This window comes from Salvelinus sp. IW2-2015, linkage group LG1 (genome assembly GCF_002910315.2).
Source record: "Salvelinus sp. IW2-2015 linkage group LG1, ASM291031v2, whole genome shotgun sequence".
NCBI classification, from domain to species: Eukaryota; Metazoa; Chordata; class Actinopteri; order Salmoniformes; family Salmonidae; genus Salvelinus; species Salvelinus sp. IW2-2015.
Window position 1 is genome coordinate 18,264,293 of NC_036838.1, and position 15,389 is coordinate 18,279,681.

The 15,389-nt window shown below is 42.3% G+C and overlaps 1 protein-coding gene and 1 non-coding gene across 2 annotated transcripts; both read right to left on the reverse strand.

Moving 5' to 3' along the window:
• Positions 1 to 819: 819 nt before the first annotated feature.
• On the reverse strand, positions 820 to 12,611 carry LOC111962014 (casein kinase II subunit alpha). Its single transcript, XM_023984758.2, has 13 exons — positions 12,516 to 12,611; positions 9,295 to 9,563; positions 8,996 to 9,107; positions 8,756 to 8,857; positions 8,613 to 8,663; positions 7,704 to 7,763; positions 7,299 to 7,382; positions 6,926 to 7,036; positions 6,612 to 6,713; positions 6,231 to 6,331; positions 4,274 to 4,419; positions 2,897 to 2,986; positions 820 to 1,034 (listed from the first exon to the last, which is right to left on the reverse strand). Exons 2-13 carry the CDS (start codon positions 9,393 to 9,395, stop codon positions 916 to 918), a joined length of 1,179 nt encoding a protein of 392 aa, XP_023840526.1. The 5' UTR covers positions 9,396 to 9,563; positions 12,516 to 12,611; the 3' UTR covers positions 820 to 915.
• LOC111971096 (small nucleolar RNA SNORA57) lies at positions 8,157 to 8,292 on the reverse strand. The gene has a single exon (XR_002878217.1). It is a non-coding gene; the product is annotated as a small nucleolar RNA SNORA57 (small nucleolar RNA).
• Positions 12,612 to 15,389: the final 2,778 nt, after the last annotated feature.

The following is a 15,389-nucleotide window of genomic DNA, read 5'->3' on the forward strand; positions in this document are numbered from 1 at the left end:
CCCCGAGAAAACAAAAAGGTTTAGTCAGTCTCCTCTTTCTCAAGCGATTGAGTAAACAGTTTTTCACGACTTGAATTAAATCAAGGAACTGGAAAGCAGCAAGTTTGAGAGAAACWTTTCTAAATAACAGAACAGATAGCTTTGCCTGGCTTTCGAAGGGATYGAATGACAATACTGCCATCAAACCATTGCCACAGTAAATTAAACCCATCCAGAATACCACAGCATTTCAGTAAAAAAAAAGGAAAACTGTCAGGGAACCCTTACATCAAAAACTAGGTATCCAGTACAGTAGAAAGGCAAGACATACTATTCAGGCTGAAGTGTCATTAGGATACRTTGAGTGAGGCAGCTTCAGTGTTTCAACACACCACTGGAGCACAGAACAGCACCAAACACTTCCAAATACCGTGGGGAAGTCTTTCATAATGGTGGTATAGAGTAGTAGACTGGACTAAATATGGGAATTGCTTAAGGTGTGCTCGCCAGCGCTCGTTTGACAAGGTTGCATTAGTAAACTGCAGACTGCTCCTTTTGGTCTAAATGCTAATGTCCCTTTCCTGTTACCTTCCGATTAACTACTTGTCAGTAATGTACAAAAGAAAACGTGTTCGAGGGGGAGAAACCCCCATCACCCTTGGATTCGTGACTCATTCTCAGATTGTGGACATAGCCACACACACAGCCATCAAGATGAAATAAATACCTGCATGTGTCGATTACACAGAACATTCATTTCATGTCTGGTTAACTCAAGTTCATTCAAGGAGAAACAAATAAACATTGTTCAGGCGAGAGAGCCTTCAGAGGTCGGCATTCCTGGATCTCAGGGCAGTCGGACTGACTGAGTAAGTAGAGATGTTGGTGCGTGCCTGCGTGAGTGGCACCMATAGGTTTGCTCCCCTAGGGGTGCCATCACTGGGGGGCACTAACGGCGGCGGGCACAGGGGTGCTCAGGGCGTTGGTGGCAGCAGAGAGGACGGGCGAGCCGGTGAGGGTGCCCAGGGCAGTAGCAGCTGGCAAGGCAGATATACCTTGAGAGGAAAAAAGGGGAATTTAGCTTAACCACCGAACACCTCAGAGATAACCACGGGGGTTACTTAGAAAACACTCTTCCAAGGGAGTTCTGATGATGCAGTGAGCTACAGTATAACCAGACCTGCCAACCCTGTCCAACTTTTTAGAGTACCAGACGCGCGCGGCAAATTGGAGATTCGTGTGCTTAGACAAACATTATGGATCACACCTGGTTCAGTTCAGCCCTCTGAAAAGGTATGTACAAWACATAAATAAAAGATTCACACTGATAAGTACAGAACATTTAAAATAAATAAATGTTTTGTGTAATTAGCACAGATTGTATGTTTATTCCATTACATGTACAAGTGTAGAATGGAGATAGTTGTCTATAACGTTTTTCTTAGCACATGCCCCCAAGTTTAGTCTCTATAGTAGAGGAATGCTTGTCACCTCTCAAACAGGGGCCAATCACTAGGGCCAGCTCACAAGTATTGGCTTTTTAGACACGGTTCCTAATCAACCCTAAAAGCAAAATCATTTTGAACAAGATAAAAACAAATCATCGCATCGACACAGACAGCAAACTGGCTAAACTTAAGTAGGCTACCGCAAAGGGAATCTGAACGCGGTTCGCTAGAAGAGCCCGGTGTTTCAGCCGATGTGAAGGTCTCTATTGTGTTTCTTTGCAGCGCATACAAGATTTCAGATTTTCAAAATTGATCAAATCTCAAATCTGGTGCAAAGGCATTTCAGAAGCATTGCCTCTATAGCTAATACTGGACGCTCATTCATTCTTCATCGAGCGGTCTTCTAAACTCCCGACTCCATTTAATGCCAAGATGTTAGATTTATTATTTTATTATACTTTTGTAATGCTTTTTGTGACGTGGATCATCATTACAGTTGCTGTCTATCAGGTTGCGTGATCCTCGTGATGTTACGTGGAAAATACAACTAATGGGACGCAGAATTAAAAGTATATCACAATCGCACAAATGCGACCAGTTATTTTTCGCATATGCATTTAATTTCTTTCACTAGCAGATGCAAGTGAACTGCTGGMACTTTAGAGCCCACTGAATGTCAATCTTGTGTTCGCTAACGTTAGCTTGAAACAATTAGTGTTAACCTTTCCACAACACACGGATTCGAGAAAGGGATTTGTCCATGTGTTTACGTACAGCTGACAGTCGGCGAACTCAGCATCACAACAAACAGGAGGAGGGGCAGACACGGGGTAGCTACATCCAATAATGATGTATTCATCTCCATGTCCGTTGACACAAACTTCGTACATGCCCGTGTGTTGCAGCTCAAGAATCGGGATGTTAGATTCACTCAGTGGATACATTTTTTATTACTGAAATGTAAAAAAATATATATATATATATATATATATATATACACATGTTTTTTATTTATTTAAATGAGGCCTTATTTATTTCTGTGTACTTTTAACTCGGATCTCGTACCTGCGTACATGGACAGAGAATTGCGTAGTTGGTACGCAAAATGCGTGCATGTTGGCAGGTCTGTATAACCAATGAGTTACATAAGAAAGATGACAAGGGATGCGCACTGGCATATGGTGAGTTTAGCTCTTATGAAATGTATTGGATTGAATTACAGTATGTCAATTATGACAATGTGGTAACCCTTGATAGAAGATTGTCCAATTTGCATGGACAAATATAGCTGCTTAATTCAATCTTAACACAGACCAAGTCGGCTGCTTGATTCAATTTGATTTCCAAACTTGGCCTCCCGCAGACAAAACATCCTCCTTAACACTGAGTGATGGGAGTCTCTGGGAGTTCAGATGAGGATGCATGGGTGGGAGGGTTAGGATGATTAGGGTGTGTGTGTTTGCACTCACCAGGGACCATGTTGGCTGTGCTTACAGCAGTATTTCCGCCGGACGGGTTAGCCGACCCCGGCATGCGACCCTGGTCTTTCACAACAGTATCTTTGTGGACAAAAGAACTCATATTAAAAACAGTGAACAATCTCTAGTCTCGAGTCCCTAGTCACTGCAAGTAGATGGTCATAAGGAACTGCAGATAACCAGTGAACTGGGTCGTGTTCATTWCACACAAAATGAAGGAAAGCAGAGTAAACCGAGGCGGCGCTACCTGAACGTTTCCAACAAGAYATGCTTGTTTTTGTTTGCCGTTGTAAAACGTTTTGCTAGTGTGCCCTAATGAACAAGACCCGGATTAGAGCAAACAAAATCATCTTCTTATAGCATGACATACAGCCTACGAATGACTAAAACTCCCTGCTCCTTCATTACATGAAAATAACTTATACCTTTTAGCTGCGAGTWGCATTCAACAGAGAAATTTGGTTGAGATGCCAAGTAACCCCGGTCATAACAAGCCTGTGATTTGTGTCAAAATACATTTGCGGGGCAGAAAAACAGCAGTTAATATTCAGGTAACTGACTAAATCAAGGAAACACCAACAAAGTGTCTTAGAGTGTGGGGCCAMCACGAGCCAGAACAGCTTCAATGCTCATTGGCGTAGATTCTACAAGTGTCTGGAACTCTATTGGTGGGATGTGACACCACTCCTCCATGAGAAATTCAATCATTTAGTGTTTTGTTGATGGAAAAAGCTGTCTCAGGCACCACTCCAGAATCTCCCACAAGTGWTCAAYTGGGTTGAGATCTGGTGACTGAGACGGCATATGGTTTACATCGTTTTCATGCTCATSAAACTATTCARTAACCACTCGTGCCCTGTTTAAGGGGGCATTGTCATCCTATGGGGTCATAGCCATGGTAGCCAAAATAATGGCCAGTACAGCATTTTTACACATGACCCTAAGCATGATAGGATGTTAATTGCTTAATTAACTCAGAAACCACACCCGCATTCAATATACTTTGTAACCCTCATTTACTTAAGTGTTTCCATTTTTTTGTCAGTTACCTGTAGGTCCATTGTCATTTCTACATCCTTTTCTATTGAGTTTAAGGCATTCAATTGTGCCCTGGAGTTTTCTAAACCAAAATAATAATTTCCACCCTACCCAGAAAACTAAATCCACTGAGGGCTGAAAAAAATAATAATTCTGCAGTATTTTGCCTACCCCTGCGATAAACCACAGGTCCCTTCCAATCTCATCAATATGGGTCCATGGTCTGATTAACCATACCCCTAACCTTACATTTTGTTTTCACGATATAGCCAATTTTGACTTTGCAGTTCGGCTAAATGTACTGGCAACTGGATCCCTCCTCGCACTTACAGTAAGGGTGATCCATGGCCTCGTGGGCGGTCAGCCGGGCCTGATGGTCATAGCGCAGCAGCTTGTCCAGGAAGTCCAGGGCCTCGGGGCTGACCAGGTGCTGGTTCTCACTGTGGACGAAGCGCTCCCACCGCTTACGAGAGTGTCTGGAAGGGGAGAGCAGGTTAGCAGCAGTGCAAAAAAAGAAGAAAAGAAAAACCCCTATGCACAGCRGTGTCTAGATTCAGGTGTTGTTTATGGCAGGAACAACTAATATCCCTTTCAAACTAAGACGAAACCGAGGGGGGGGGGGCTATTTCCAGCAACAAAGCCTGTAGTTTTATTTTTCCTGCCAACCGACCTAGTCATGATTGCTGCAATGTGTTTAAAAAGTCCCACCAACCCCTCAGTATAAAAGTCCCCTTTCATCTTACCGTCTTTGACATGCATTAAATCATGAACATTCTATTGTTGTTGTCCGACATCAAACTTGTTCTTGCCATTATGAAAAATGTTAAACACAAAAATGGCAGTAATGCTGAAGAGGCATTGGCGCACACTACACTGACAGGCATGTATCACTTTGTTGCGCGCCGAAACTCCTCAACTTATCCAATCGTTATGATACATTTGAAGCGATACCTGCGTGTGGTCAACTATATGATCATTTCAGCACTGTTTTGACTGGGACAGCGTGGGGACTCTGGATAAATCAATCAATGTCAGGTTTTTGTTTTCACTGAATCTGTTTGGATATTTGGTTACAATTAGGCTGGGGAAATGTTAGCTAGTTTGAGGTGAGTGCTGCTCATGATCACCTTATAGTCTAGTTGGCTGTATTAGCACTAATCAGAACATGTTGCTAGCAAGTTATGTAGCTTAACACGTTTATTATTTTGCTCTTCACTCACATAGTAGCCTACTCCCAACCAAAAGCTTGTGACTTGCCTGATAATCAAGCAATGTGATTTTGCTTCACATAATCTTTTTGTAAATTTGGTCAATTGGTCCCTGGCTGGGCAAATAAATACGTGGAGGTGGTAGCTCATCTAGTCATCCATCACTGATCAGAAACATTTAGCACGCAACAATGAAGCCTGAAATCAAGTGTAGGCCTATTGTTTCGCTCGATCGGGTACAAGCAACTCCAAAAGCATGCAGATGTTGTGAAATATGAACACGAGACACGCATGCTTTTCAAAATATAGATTGCTATTTATTTTTTTATCACTCCCTAACACGCGGAGTGAGGATAGGAAAAAAATGAAACCTGGATCAAAAGTGACTTTTTCAAATTACACAGAGGTTCATTCAGGTCCGATTTTGATTTTAGTTACATGATCGGAAAGAGCAGATTAAGGTTTCTCAAGCACATACAAATTCTCAAAAAGGTGTTGGCTTGGGATCTGTTTAAAAATTATCACTCTTTTGTTATATGACCACGGTTCAACACGATCCCATATTTTTCTATTTTATTGTTATATTCCATTCTATTTTTACTATAAAATATACGTGTGTTGACTGATCAGGGCAAGGGAATGTGAGTGTGTATTGTCTGCTTTAATCAACAAAATAAACTAGTGATTTAATTTGCATGGTGCTGCCATGTAGTCTACAGGCTGCACAGACCAGTAACAATTAACTCCAAATATATTATTATATTCTTTTAAAAACACATTTTTTTCATCTTAACTAATGAATAATGACCTGCCTAAACTAATGAATTTCTTTGTGATGGTATATATATTCATTGGATTTATTAAAATAGACACCCACCCACATCTACACACTCTTCACCGGCATGCGCACAACAGGTATAAAAGGTGTATTCAGGCGAGAATATGGGGGGGGGAAAGGGGGGGGGGGAAATGGGCCTGCTTGCATTTATTTTTTACATGCAACATACCGTAAACCCTATGAGAAAGGAGTTTACAAACCCAGTGTAAAAAACTCACACTAGTGAAGACAGACAACGTACCTTCCCAGAATGTCATTGAACCGAGGCTCCAGCTCAATGTTGTACTTGTCGATGTAGTCATACAGGTCTTCCGTTCCCAACACCTTGGCTATTCTTACTAACTACAAAGTCAGAAACAACATCAGGTGATTCATCTCACCTGGGGGCGTATTCAGTGACGTGAAACGCTCTGAACGCTGCAGATAGAAATGGAATGAATAGAGCTGACAGGATTCCCTATTGTCCCCAACAGAATCATATCTGTTCTACACAGTCTATTTCTATCTGTTTGTTCTGTAACCTTACACCCTCCTGAACAGGCCCAAGGTTATTTTCTTCACTGGTAATGAGTGTGTGACCTTTGAGACATGGTGGACAAAGTATTGGAGAGTGTGTGTTTACCTGGTCGTAGTTGTCGTGKCCGTGGAAGAAAGGCTCCTTCCTGAAGATCATGCTGGCCAACATGCAGCCCAAGCTCCACATGTCCAGACTGTAGTCATACAACTGCACAAAGACGGTGAGAGAAAAAAAATAAAGATATTTTGTTTTCACATTGCCCTGTCCAGCACGGTTCCAGTAACTATGGTGGATGCGTAACCAGCACAGCTCAGTATTGTGAAAAGGGTATCTGTATGCATATACATGGGATGTACACAACAGCAAATAATATAGACTGAGCTGGTCACACAATTCATAACAGTAGCAGGACAACATACCTGATAGTCGACCAGAAGCTCGGGTCCTTTGAAGTAGCGAGAAGCCACTCGGACGTTGTACTCCTGTCCCGGGTGGTAGAACTCAGCCAGACCCCAGTCAATAAGGCGCAGCTGGAAGAATACACAAAACAGAGGCAAGTCAATACTGAGAGAAATACAACAGGGTTGTGCTCATTAGGGCACCAAACAGAGTGAAACTGGGAGAGACTACTTGGACTTTGGGGTATTGTATTGAGGATTGTTGTGGAACAATATCCAATTTCTATTTAAACTAACCTACATATTGTAGTCACATTCAATAGATGACAAAGGTCTTGACTAGGGCGAATCAGATAGTTATTGTGTCTCCGCCGCATTGGTCGTAAACACTCACCTTTCGGTGTTCGTGATCAATCATCACGTTGTGGGGTTTCACATCCCTGTGCATGATTCCCATGCTGTGGCAGTAGTCCAGGGCCTGTGCACAGAGCCAAGAGCCAAAATGGCCTCTGGTTAGCAACGATGAGGCTGGGGGTTTACTCAACATAGTAATGCAATAAAAGGCAGAAATTACAAAACAGATGTTGTCTACCAGTCTCGGTGCACAAACATGTTGATGGCAAAATAGAGAGCTGGTATGTAACCATTGGACAAAGACAAACAAGGGCCCTATACTCTAAGCACCTGAATGTTCTTGTTTTGAGAGGGGGAAATGCTGACTCATGTCTGGCAAAGTCTCTGGGCTTCTAACACAAATTAATGGGATAGTTCACACAAATTACAACATTACGAGACTAACCTTGAGGATCTCGAACATGTAGAACCGGATGTCATAGTCTGTTAGGGTCTGGTACAATTGCTGCAAGTAAGAACAGATGCAGTGAATCAATACAGTGATTTAACTACACCCTGAACAGTACATGCAGGTAGATAATGGACCTAGTGGTTAGACCGTTGGGCCAATACCGAAAGGTTGCTAGATCGACTCCCCGAGCTGACAGGGTAAAAATTTGTCGTTCTGCCCCTGAACAAGGCAGTTAACCCACCGTTCCTAGGCCGTCATTGTAAATAAGAATTTGTTCTTAACTGGCTTGCCTAGTGAAATGAAAATAACACGCGTATAGGTCTTTGCAACCTGAACACATTATCCAATACAAAGAATTCCCATATTCAAATCACAAGCTATCAACTTGGGCATCTGAATGGTAACATTTAGGTCTATTATTAAGTAATTCAACACCAAACTTGATCATAGTGTACCAGCGATTGAGGATAGAACCAGAGGACAACAAACATCCTGGCACGGAAGACATAGCACTGCACCTTTTTGTCCCTCCACACACACACACACGAGACTGGGGAAACAGCATGCATGCCAAGAACGAAGGTTTCACAGGGCTTTGTTTCAGAATAGAGATGTTGTACACGGTCAAGAATCAGGGTCGTATTCATTAGGCACCAAATGGAAGAAAACAGACTAAAACGGAGAGGGACTACCTGGGGTGTAATCATTAGTCCAAACAGTTGAAAATTAGAGTCTACTGGATAAATTCAGGTAGGCTCCTCCCCGTTTAGTTTGCTTCCATTTGGATCCTAGTGAATACACCCCAGAACTTGTCCAATCAGAAACGTTTACATTTTCCGTTGCAAAACATTTTGCTGCGATGTGCATAAGACTCAGGTGTAAAAAAACAGATGACTGGCTTACCTTGAAGTCAGTGTTGTTGACATGTTCAAAGACCAAGGCGGGTGTCCGAGACTGAAAGAAGAGAAAGGGTTGTTGCACCAAAGTCATGGCATGCTCTAAAAGAACAATAGTGTTTTCACACCTTTCCCGCCATTCCTACTCACCACTGGGTCTTTGACAATGTCTTTGAGGGCGATGATGTTAGGGCCTCCGCGGAGGTTCTCCAGGATCTTAATTTCACGCTTGATTTTCTTCTTCTTGACGGGCTATGAACACAAATAAAGACCAATTGTATTGATTGTCTTGGCAATTTTAATTCAATATGAATCCAATGCGAGTCTGTATCGAATGGCAATCTATGATTCTATGATCTGAATGATATTGATTTCTCATTGTGGCCTTACCTTGAGTATTTTCACCACAACCTTCTCGTTGTTGGTGATGTTGATTGCTTCAAACACTTCACTGTACTTCCCGCGTCCAAGCTTCCGCACCAACTGGAAGTCATCTTGATTTCTGCRGGCAGAATTTTTTTGGTCAATTACACCATTCAAGGCAATTAAAATTAAACTGCAAATKACACAAAGGGAGCAGACCTTGATCTAGCCTTGAGATTTAACATGGAATGAAGAGAAATAGTCGTTTCAGCCTCATAATAGTTTATCAAGCACCAATGTCACTGTGACTTGAGACTGGTATGTACCCCCATTCCACCACATGGGAATCGTAGTCCCAGTACTCCCTGGGCCGGTGTGTGTTGACATCTGTGTACACACGGGCCCGACTCTGCACGGGTCCTGGCATGACCAACAGCTTGGCAGAGGAGGGGGAGGGGCCACTTACTGCAGAGAAGGACGAGGAGGGAAGAGGGAGAGGGAAGGTAGGGGGGGCTCTTCGTGACAGGGCAGGGGGTAAGGGGGGGGGGGGCTTTGGCTGTAAGCAAGGGAAGCCACCAGGGGAACCTCTGGACAGCTGAGACAACAGGGGGGAGAGAGGGGACAAAATAAACAATGTCAGTTATATTCGTGGACCTCAGTTGGTAGCGCATGGCTCTTGCAACGCCAGGATAGTGGGTTCGATTCCCGGGACTGTGTGCAAGCATGAATGTAAGTCGCTTTGGGTAAAAGCATCTGCTAAATGGCATATATTATTTAGATTATTTGAGACCATCACCAAGGCCAGATCAAATAAGCATCATTGACATGGGGGGGGGGGGGGGGGGGACTTTCCGAAGAACTGATGGCCAGTGCAGACAATCACAAAGTTTCAACAGGTGTGTGTAAAATCTATTTGATGCACAGTTATATCACTGCATTTGTTGACCATAAGTCTAAAAAAAGTGAAGAAGAAGCTAGAAGGCTATGGATTGTTGCATACAAAATTCCAGGCCTGACTACCAGTAGGTTGTTTTTAAAAATGGGTCACTGCACCACCGCCAAAGTATTGACACAATGTTAAATTACTAAGGCTGGCGAGATAAGCTATATGACTACTGACTTAGTGGTGCAAAGGTCTACTCAGTGCTAGAGGTGTCACTATAGACCCTGGTTCGATTCCAGGCTGTATCACAACTGGCCGTGAATGGAAGTCCCATAGTGTGGCGCACAATTGGCCCAGTGTCGTCCCGGTTAGGGTTTGGCTGGGGTAAGCTGTCATTGTAAATAAGAATTTGTTCTTAACTGACTTGCCTAGTTAAATTAATTCATGCTAAATCCATTCCAGGGTTTATCTGCATAGTAAAGTCTTGGACGGGCCACCTATGTCCAAACAGTTGATTAAAAAAATATGTTAAAAGATTATTTATTTCACCTTTATTTAACTAGGCAAGTCAGTTAAGAACAAATTCTTATTTTCAATRACGGCCTAGGAACAGTAGGTTAACTGCCTTGTTCAGGGGCAGAACGACAGATTTTTATCTTGTCAGCTCGGGGATTCGATCTTGCAACCTTTCGGTTACTAGTCCGACGCTCTAACCACTAGGCTACCTGCCGCCCCGCGGCGTAACGGACCTATGTCTTTTTTAATAAGATCATCTTTGAGAACAAACAATCAACAAAATAAAAGCTGCACAGGAAGWATTTAAAATTCCAAGAATGATTTTTGTCATGGCATAATTTTGTTATGTTTGAGCCATTCAGATTGCATAAGTCATAGCAAAATGTGTAGAATTGCAGGAAATTTGCTTTAAAACTGCAAAATGTTGTCACTGCGGCCAACACCAGACCTCAAATGTTTGGTCGCCGGACCGCACCAATGGCCGCACCAATGGCCACGCCCAGCACCGATGCCCCATTTTTGTCCAGGAAAAACCCTGCATCTCTTACGTCCATGATCATGAATATGTTTGATGKAATTCATCATTAACGCTGCAACTTTAAGACACAAATAATATAGCATTTGGCTTTTTATTCTATTTTTAACTGAAAAAAATCRCATTTCTTAAGCAAAAGGCGCATAATACTCATACAGGCTTGAATTGCTAAATTAAGATATCCATCCATATTTCTTGCCAATATACCAATTCCATCTRCAATATAGTCAGTCAAGCCTTCGCTTATCTTTGCCAGCAATGGACAAACGGTCATAACTGTGGTGCCCGTCATAGATATCCTCACTGGAGCCAACTTAACAAAGCAGTCAATGCATTTGTGGTTTAACGGTTTTACCCAGAGGCTCCTTTGACCTAGCTCTTACACCTCAGATTAGACTAGACTTGAAGAACTGAAGTACCATCTTCTGGGATAGGTAAGAATATAAGATCTGCAACATTCATTGCACAATACTCTCACTGACTAGCGTTCATAATGCTACAACTTGTCAGCTAAGTAGTACAACAGAGTGCACGTCAATCCAGTAGAGTCTGGAAGCCATAAATGAGCTTCGATTGGTCAATCGCGCCCTGATATGGCAGAGTATTTGCACAACGTTCAGCTTTCCAACTTTAGTCCCGCCCAGTTCACGCTCCCGCGCCATCTTCCATTTAAACTGAATAGCTTCCGTTGTTTCATCGCCCCCAACAGGCTAGTCAGTCACTCCTTGAGCGACAGTTGGCGTTAGATCTCAGGGAAGGTGTGATATCACCAATGTACTCCGGCAACCAGGCGAGTTTCACATCCACCACATTTGACCCCTTCCTACTCCTCCGAACACCAGCTGCCGGGTCACCGCACCATTGGGGTGCGAATGTGAAAAATCGCCTGGAGTACATCACACCTTCCCTGAGGTCTAAAATCAACTGTTGCTCAATAAGGGATGGGGAGAGAACCAGTTACCACTATGTGAGCAACAGTTGCCTTTAGAATTCAGGGACGGTGTGATATTGATGGAGTGTATTCATTTAGCGGATTACGTTGCAAAACGTTAAACGAAAACTTGAGTTTCTATTGGACAAATTCTGTTTGGTTCATAGAGTAAACGGTTTCCGTTGCAACATGCCACAGGCGAGTTTCACATCCACTACATATAATAATATTATGACATTACACTAGCTAGTTTTAATTGAAAAATGTGGCTATTAATAGTCTCCTTCTGTAATGGATGCAATCTCTTGGGGAAAAGTGGTGTTGCTGCCGTCTGGCTAAAATAGTTAACTAATGCCATGTTTAATAAACGTGTCTCGTTGTATTGAGGAATAACAAAACTGTGTTAGCTCGTGAAGCTACTAAAGTTCGCTAACGTTAATTGGCAAAAGTTTGCGAAATCAACCTGTCAGCTGTAAATTGTTATCCAACTGGATTGATACCGGTAGTCTCCCTACYCCACCATCACCCTCTCGCCCCAATTTACATGCGTAACGTTAGTAGGTAGCTAACTAGTCACCGGGTCCCACTGCTGGTTTGGATAGCTAAATCGGTTAGCATGTCTGACTGTTTATTTCATAAAATAATTTAAACCAGAGGACAAACTTCCATTGTATATAGCTACCTCTTTGATCAAATATGGGATCCAAGTGAAGGCAGGTTCCCTTTCTTTCCTCTCGCCGTTGTACTTCTGTATGATTTCTGCTGTCTCAGAGACAATATGGCGGACTATCGCGAAGGGTGTAATTGCAGACAGCAATTGAGGGCGTTTTCTGATAGGGGCGTTTCTTGATGTCAAGTTATTCCCATTAATGGGTATAACGCCTTTTCTTTATCTACGAATATTTTTTAAATCTACGAATAAATCTGGACAAGGCTGGCCAGTGTTTTATGTGTGAGAGAGGGCTTGACAATGCGCTCGGGATGGAAATGGGGAAAACGTTGGAGAAGCAACAGCTGTGGTGGAATGTAAACTATATATGGCCGTCAGTTCTAAAGCCATGGAGCGGGAGGGTGAAGGTAGAGGACCTGAATGGTCTGCACTGGAACTATTGTACATAGGGAGAAGAGAGCTCATGATACTGAAAGCAGTGGCACGTCTAGTAAAGAAAGCATAAAGAGGGCCAAGGTATGAAGCAAGAGTAATAATGTGTTGGAGTGGAAAGTGGTGATGGTGTTTGATGAGAAGTGGTGATGGTGTTTGATGAGACCACAGTGACTAACTAATGGCTTAGAGAAAGATAGGTGAAGTCAAACTAGCCCGGTTGATTGGAAAATGTAGATTAATCATATGTTATGGTAGTCAGACTTAGCAAAGGAAGATTATGCAAATTGAAGAGCTTAACGGGAAGAAGATTAAAAGCATGTCTCTGGTGCTAGGTTTAGGGGAGTCATCACTGGGGCCCAAATATATATGTCCATAGATGATATCAAAGAAAATGTGAAGGGAGGCAGAGTGATCGAAGCCAAAAGTTCGATCAGTAGGAAAGAGGGTCAAAGAAGTGAAAGCGTGTCGGTGCTGCTGAGGTTTGAGAAGGTTTTGTCTGGAAAAGTACAGATAGGATTCCTTAGTTTCAATGTCAGAGAATGTGTCCCATTCCCACTGCGGTGTTTTAAATGCCAAAAAATKGAATATTTAGTTGTTCAGTGTAAAGGAAAGAAAAAATGTGCCAAGTGTGGAGTGGAACGTGACTATGGTGAATGTGGGAGAAATGGGAAGGTTAAGTGTTGTAAATGTGGGGGGGAACATAGTGCAGCATTTGGTGGATGCCAGGTGCAGAGCTCAGCGATATACACTGAACAAAACAATAAAAGCAACATGTGAAGTGTTGGTCCCATGTTTCATGAGCTGAAATAAAAATTCCTAGAACCAGTGGCGATCTGTCATTCAGGGCAGGTGGGGCAGAACCCCACCTCTTTTGAGCCCCACCTGTTAAGTTTTTTTTTTTTTACTTTAAGGGTTGGTAATGTCCTCTAGTTGCGCCATGATTGGCTCAGTGTTCTGTCACTCATGGGGACACTACGCCACCACAAAATCTATGGGGAAAGCTCGAAAATTCAAGCCTCTAGAGTYACTTTAGAAGTGTCCATCCAATAATGCTCAAGGTCATTGGCCACTGATAAAATGACGTCAAATCATGTTATATCTAYGGTAGCTTTGATTGGACTGATCATGTCAACATCATACTTTCAAAATCTTAGCTAGCAAGCTAGCAGTCATCATCATGAATTAACTTGACTATCTACTGACAAATCCATTTAAATCCTTGTCATATGAAGAGAAATTATAGATGAAACGTATCGGTGCTYWTCGGCAATTGGACATAAACATTACACAACAAGTTGGAAATTGCAAATTCAACAATGCGTGGTTTGGAAGGAATTAGTGGCTAACTGCAAGCATTGCAACGCAATCACTAGCCTGCTATTCGGTGGAGTGTGTGTGGTCCAAGTCTAGGTTGAAGGGTCTCTTTTCCAAGCTTGGCCATGCTGTCAATTCAGCATGATTTCTGCCACATTCAAAATAACTGAAAACTTGGAACTGGGAAATCTCAGACTTCAGTGAGTTCAAGACAACTGGAAACTCTGGAAAAAAACAAAAACAAGCTCCGACTGGGAAAATACGTTTTGAACGGTCATCAAGCTCGGTATTCCAAGTCAGGAACTCRGGCCTCTTTCTAGAGCTCCGACCTGTAGATCACTGACGTCATGATTCAACCTTGTTTTTTTCCGAGTTCCCATTTGTCTTGAAAGCACCATAAATCCAGAGAATGCCAGACGTTGACAAAATTTGCCCACGAAGGACTGCTGCACCATCTTCCTGTTCAAATGAGTCCAAAAATGTATTGTATGCTGATGCATAAAGGATGTAATATGCCAGGGAGATATGTATACTGTAGCTAAGAATGTAATAGTAAGTGTATGTTGTGTAGTAAGCTGTTAGTAGCCCATGTGCATGACCCTAATAATTTGGTCCCTTTTCCTCTCATAACTTAGCCTACTGTTCTGACTTGGTGGTGCACATGTAGCCTGTAGCCTGTTTTAGAGAAATAGCATCATTGAATATTTTAAGAGCTTTCATTGTCTGCTTATATGCCCCTTTTATTTATCCTATGGTTCTGACTTAGTGTACAGGGAGAATACTTTATGAATGGCCCATGTTCTGAATTCTGTCGCTGTACAGTTTAAAAGTGCTGAACAAATAATCAGTGGGGTAAAGTACTTAAGTAAAAATAATTGAAAGTACTACTTAAGTCATTTTTTTTGTTATCTGTACTTTACTTTACTATTTATATTTTTGACAACTTTTACTTCACTACATTCCTAAAGAAAATATTGTACTTTTTACTATTTGTGCTGTGAGTCTGCCAAGCCAGAGGCAGTAGGGATACCACGTGTTCTCTTGATAAGTGCGTGAATTTGATTATTTTCCTGTCTGCTAAGCATTCAAAATGTAACAAGGATTTTGGTTGTCAGGGAAAAGTAAAAAAAGTACAAT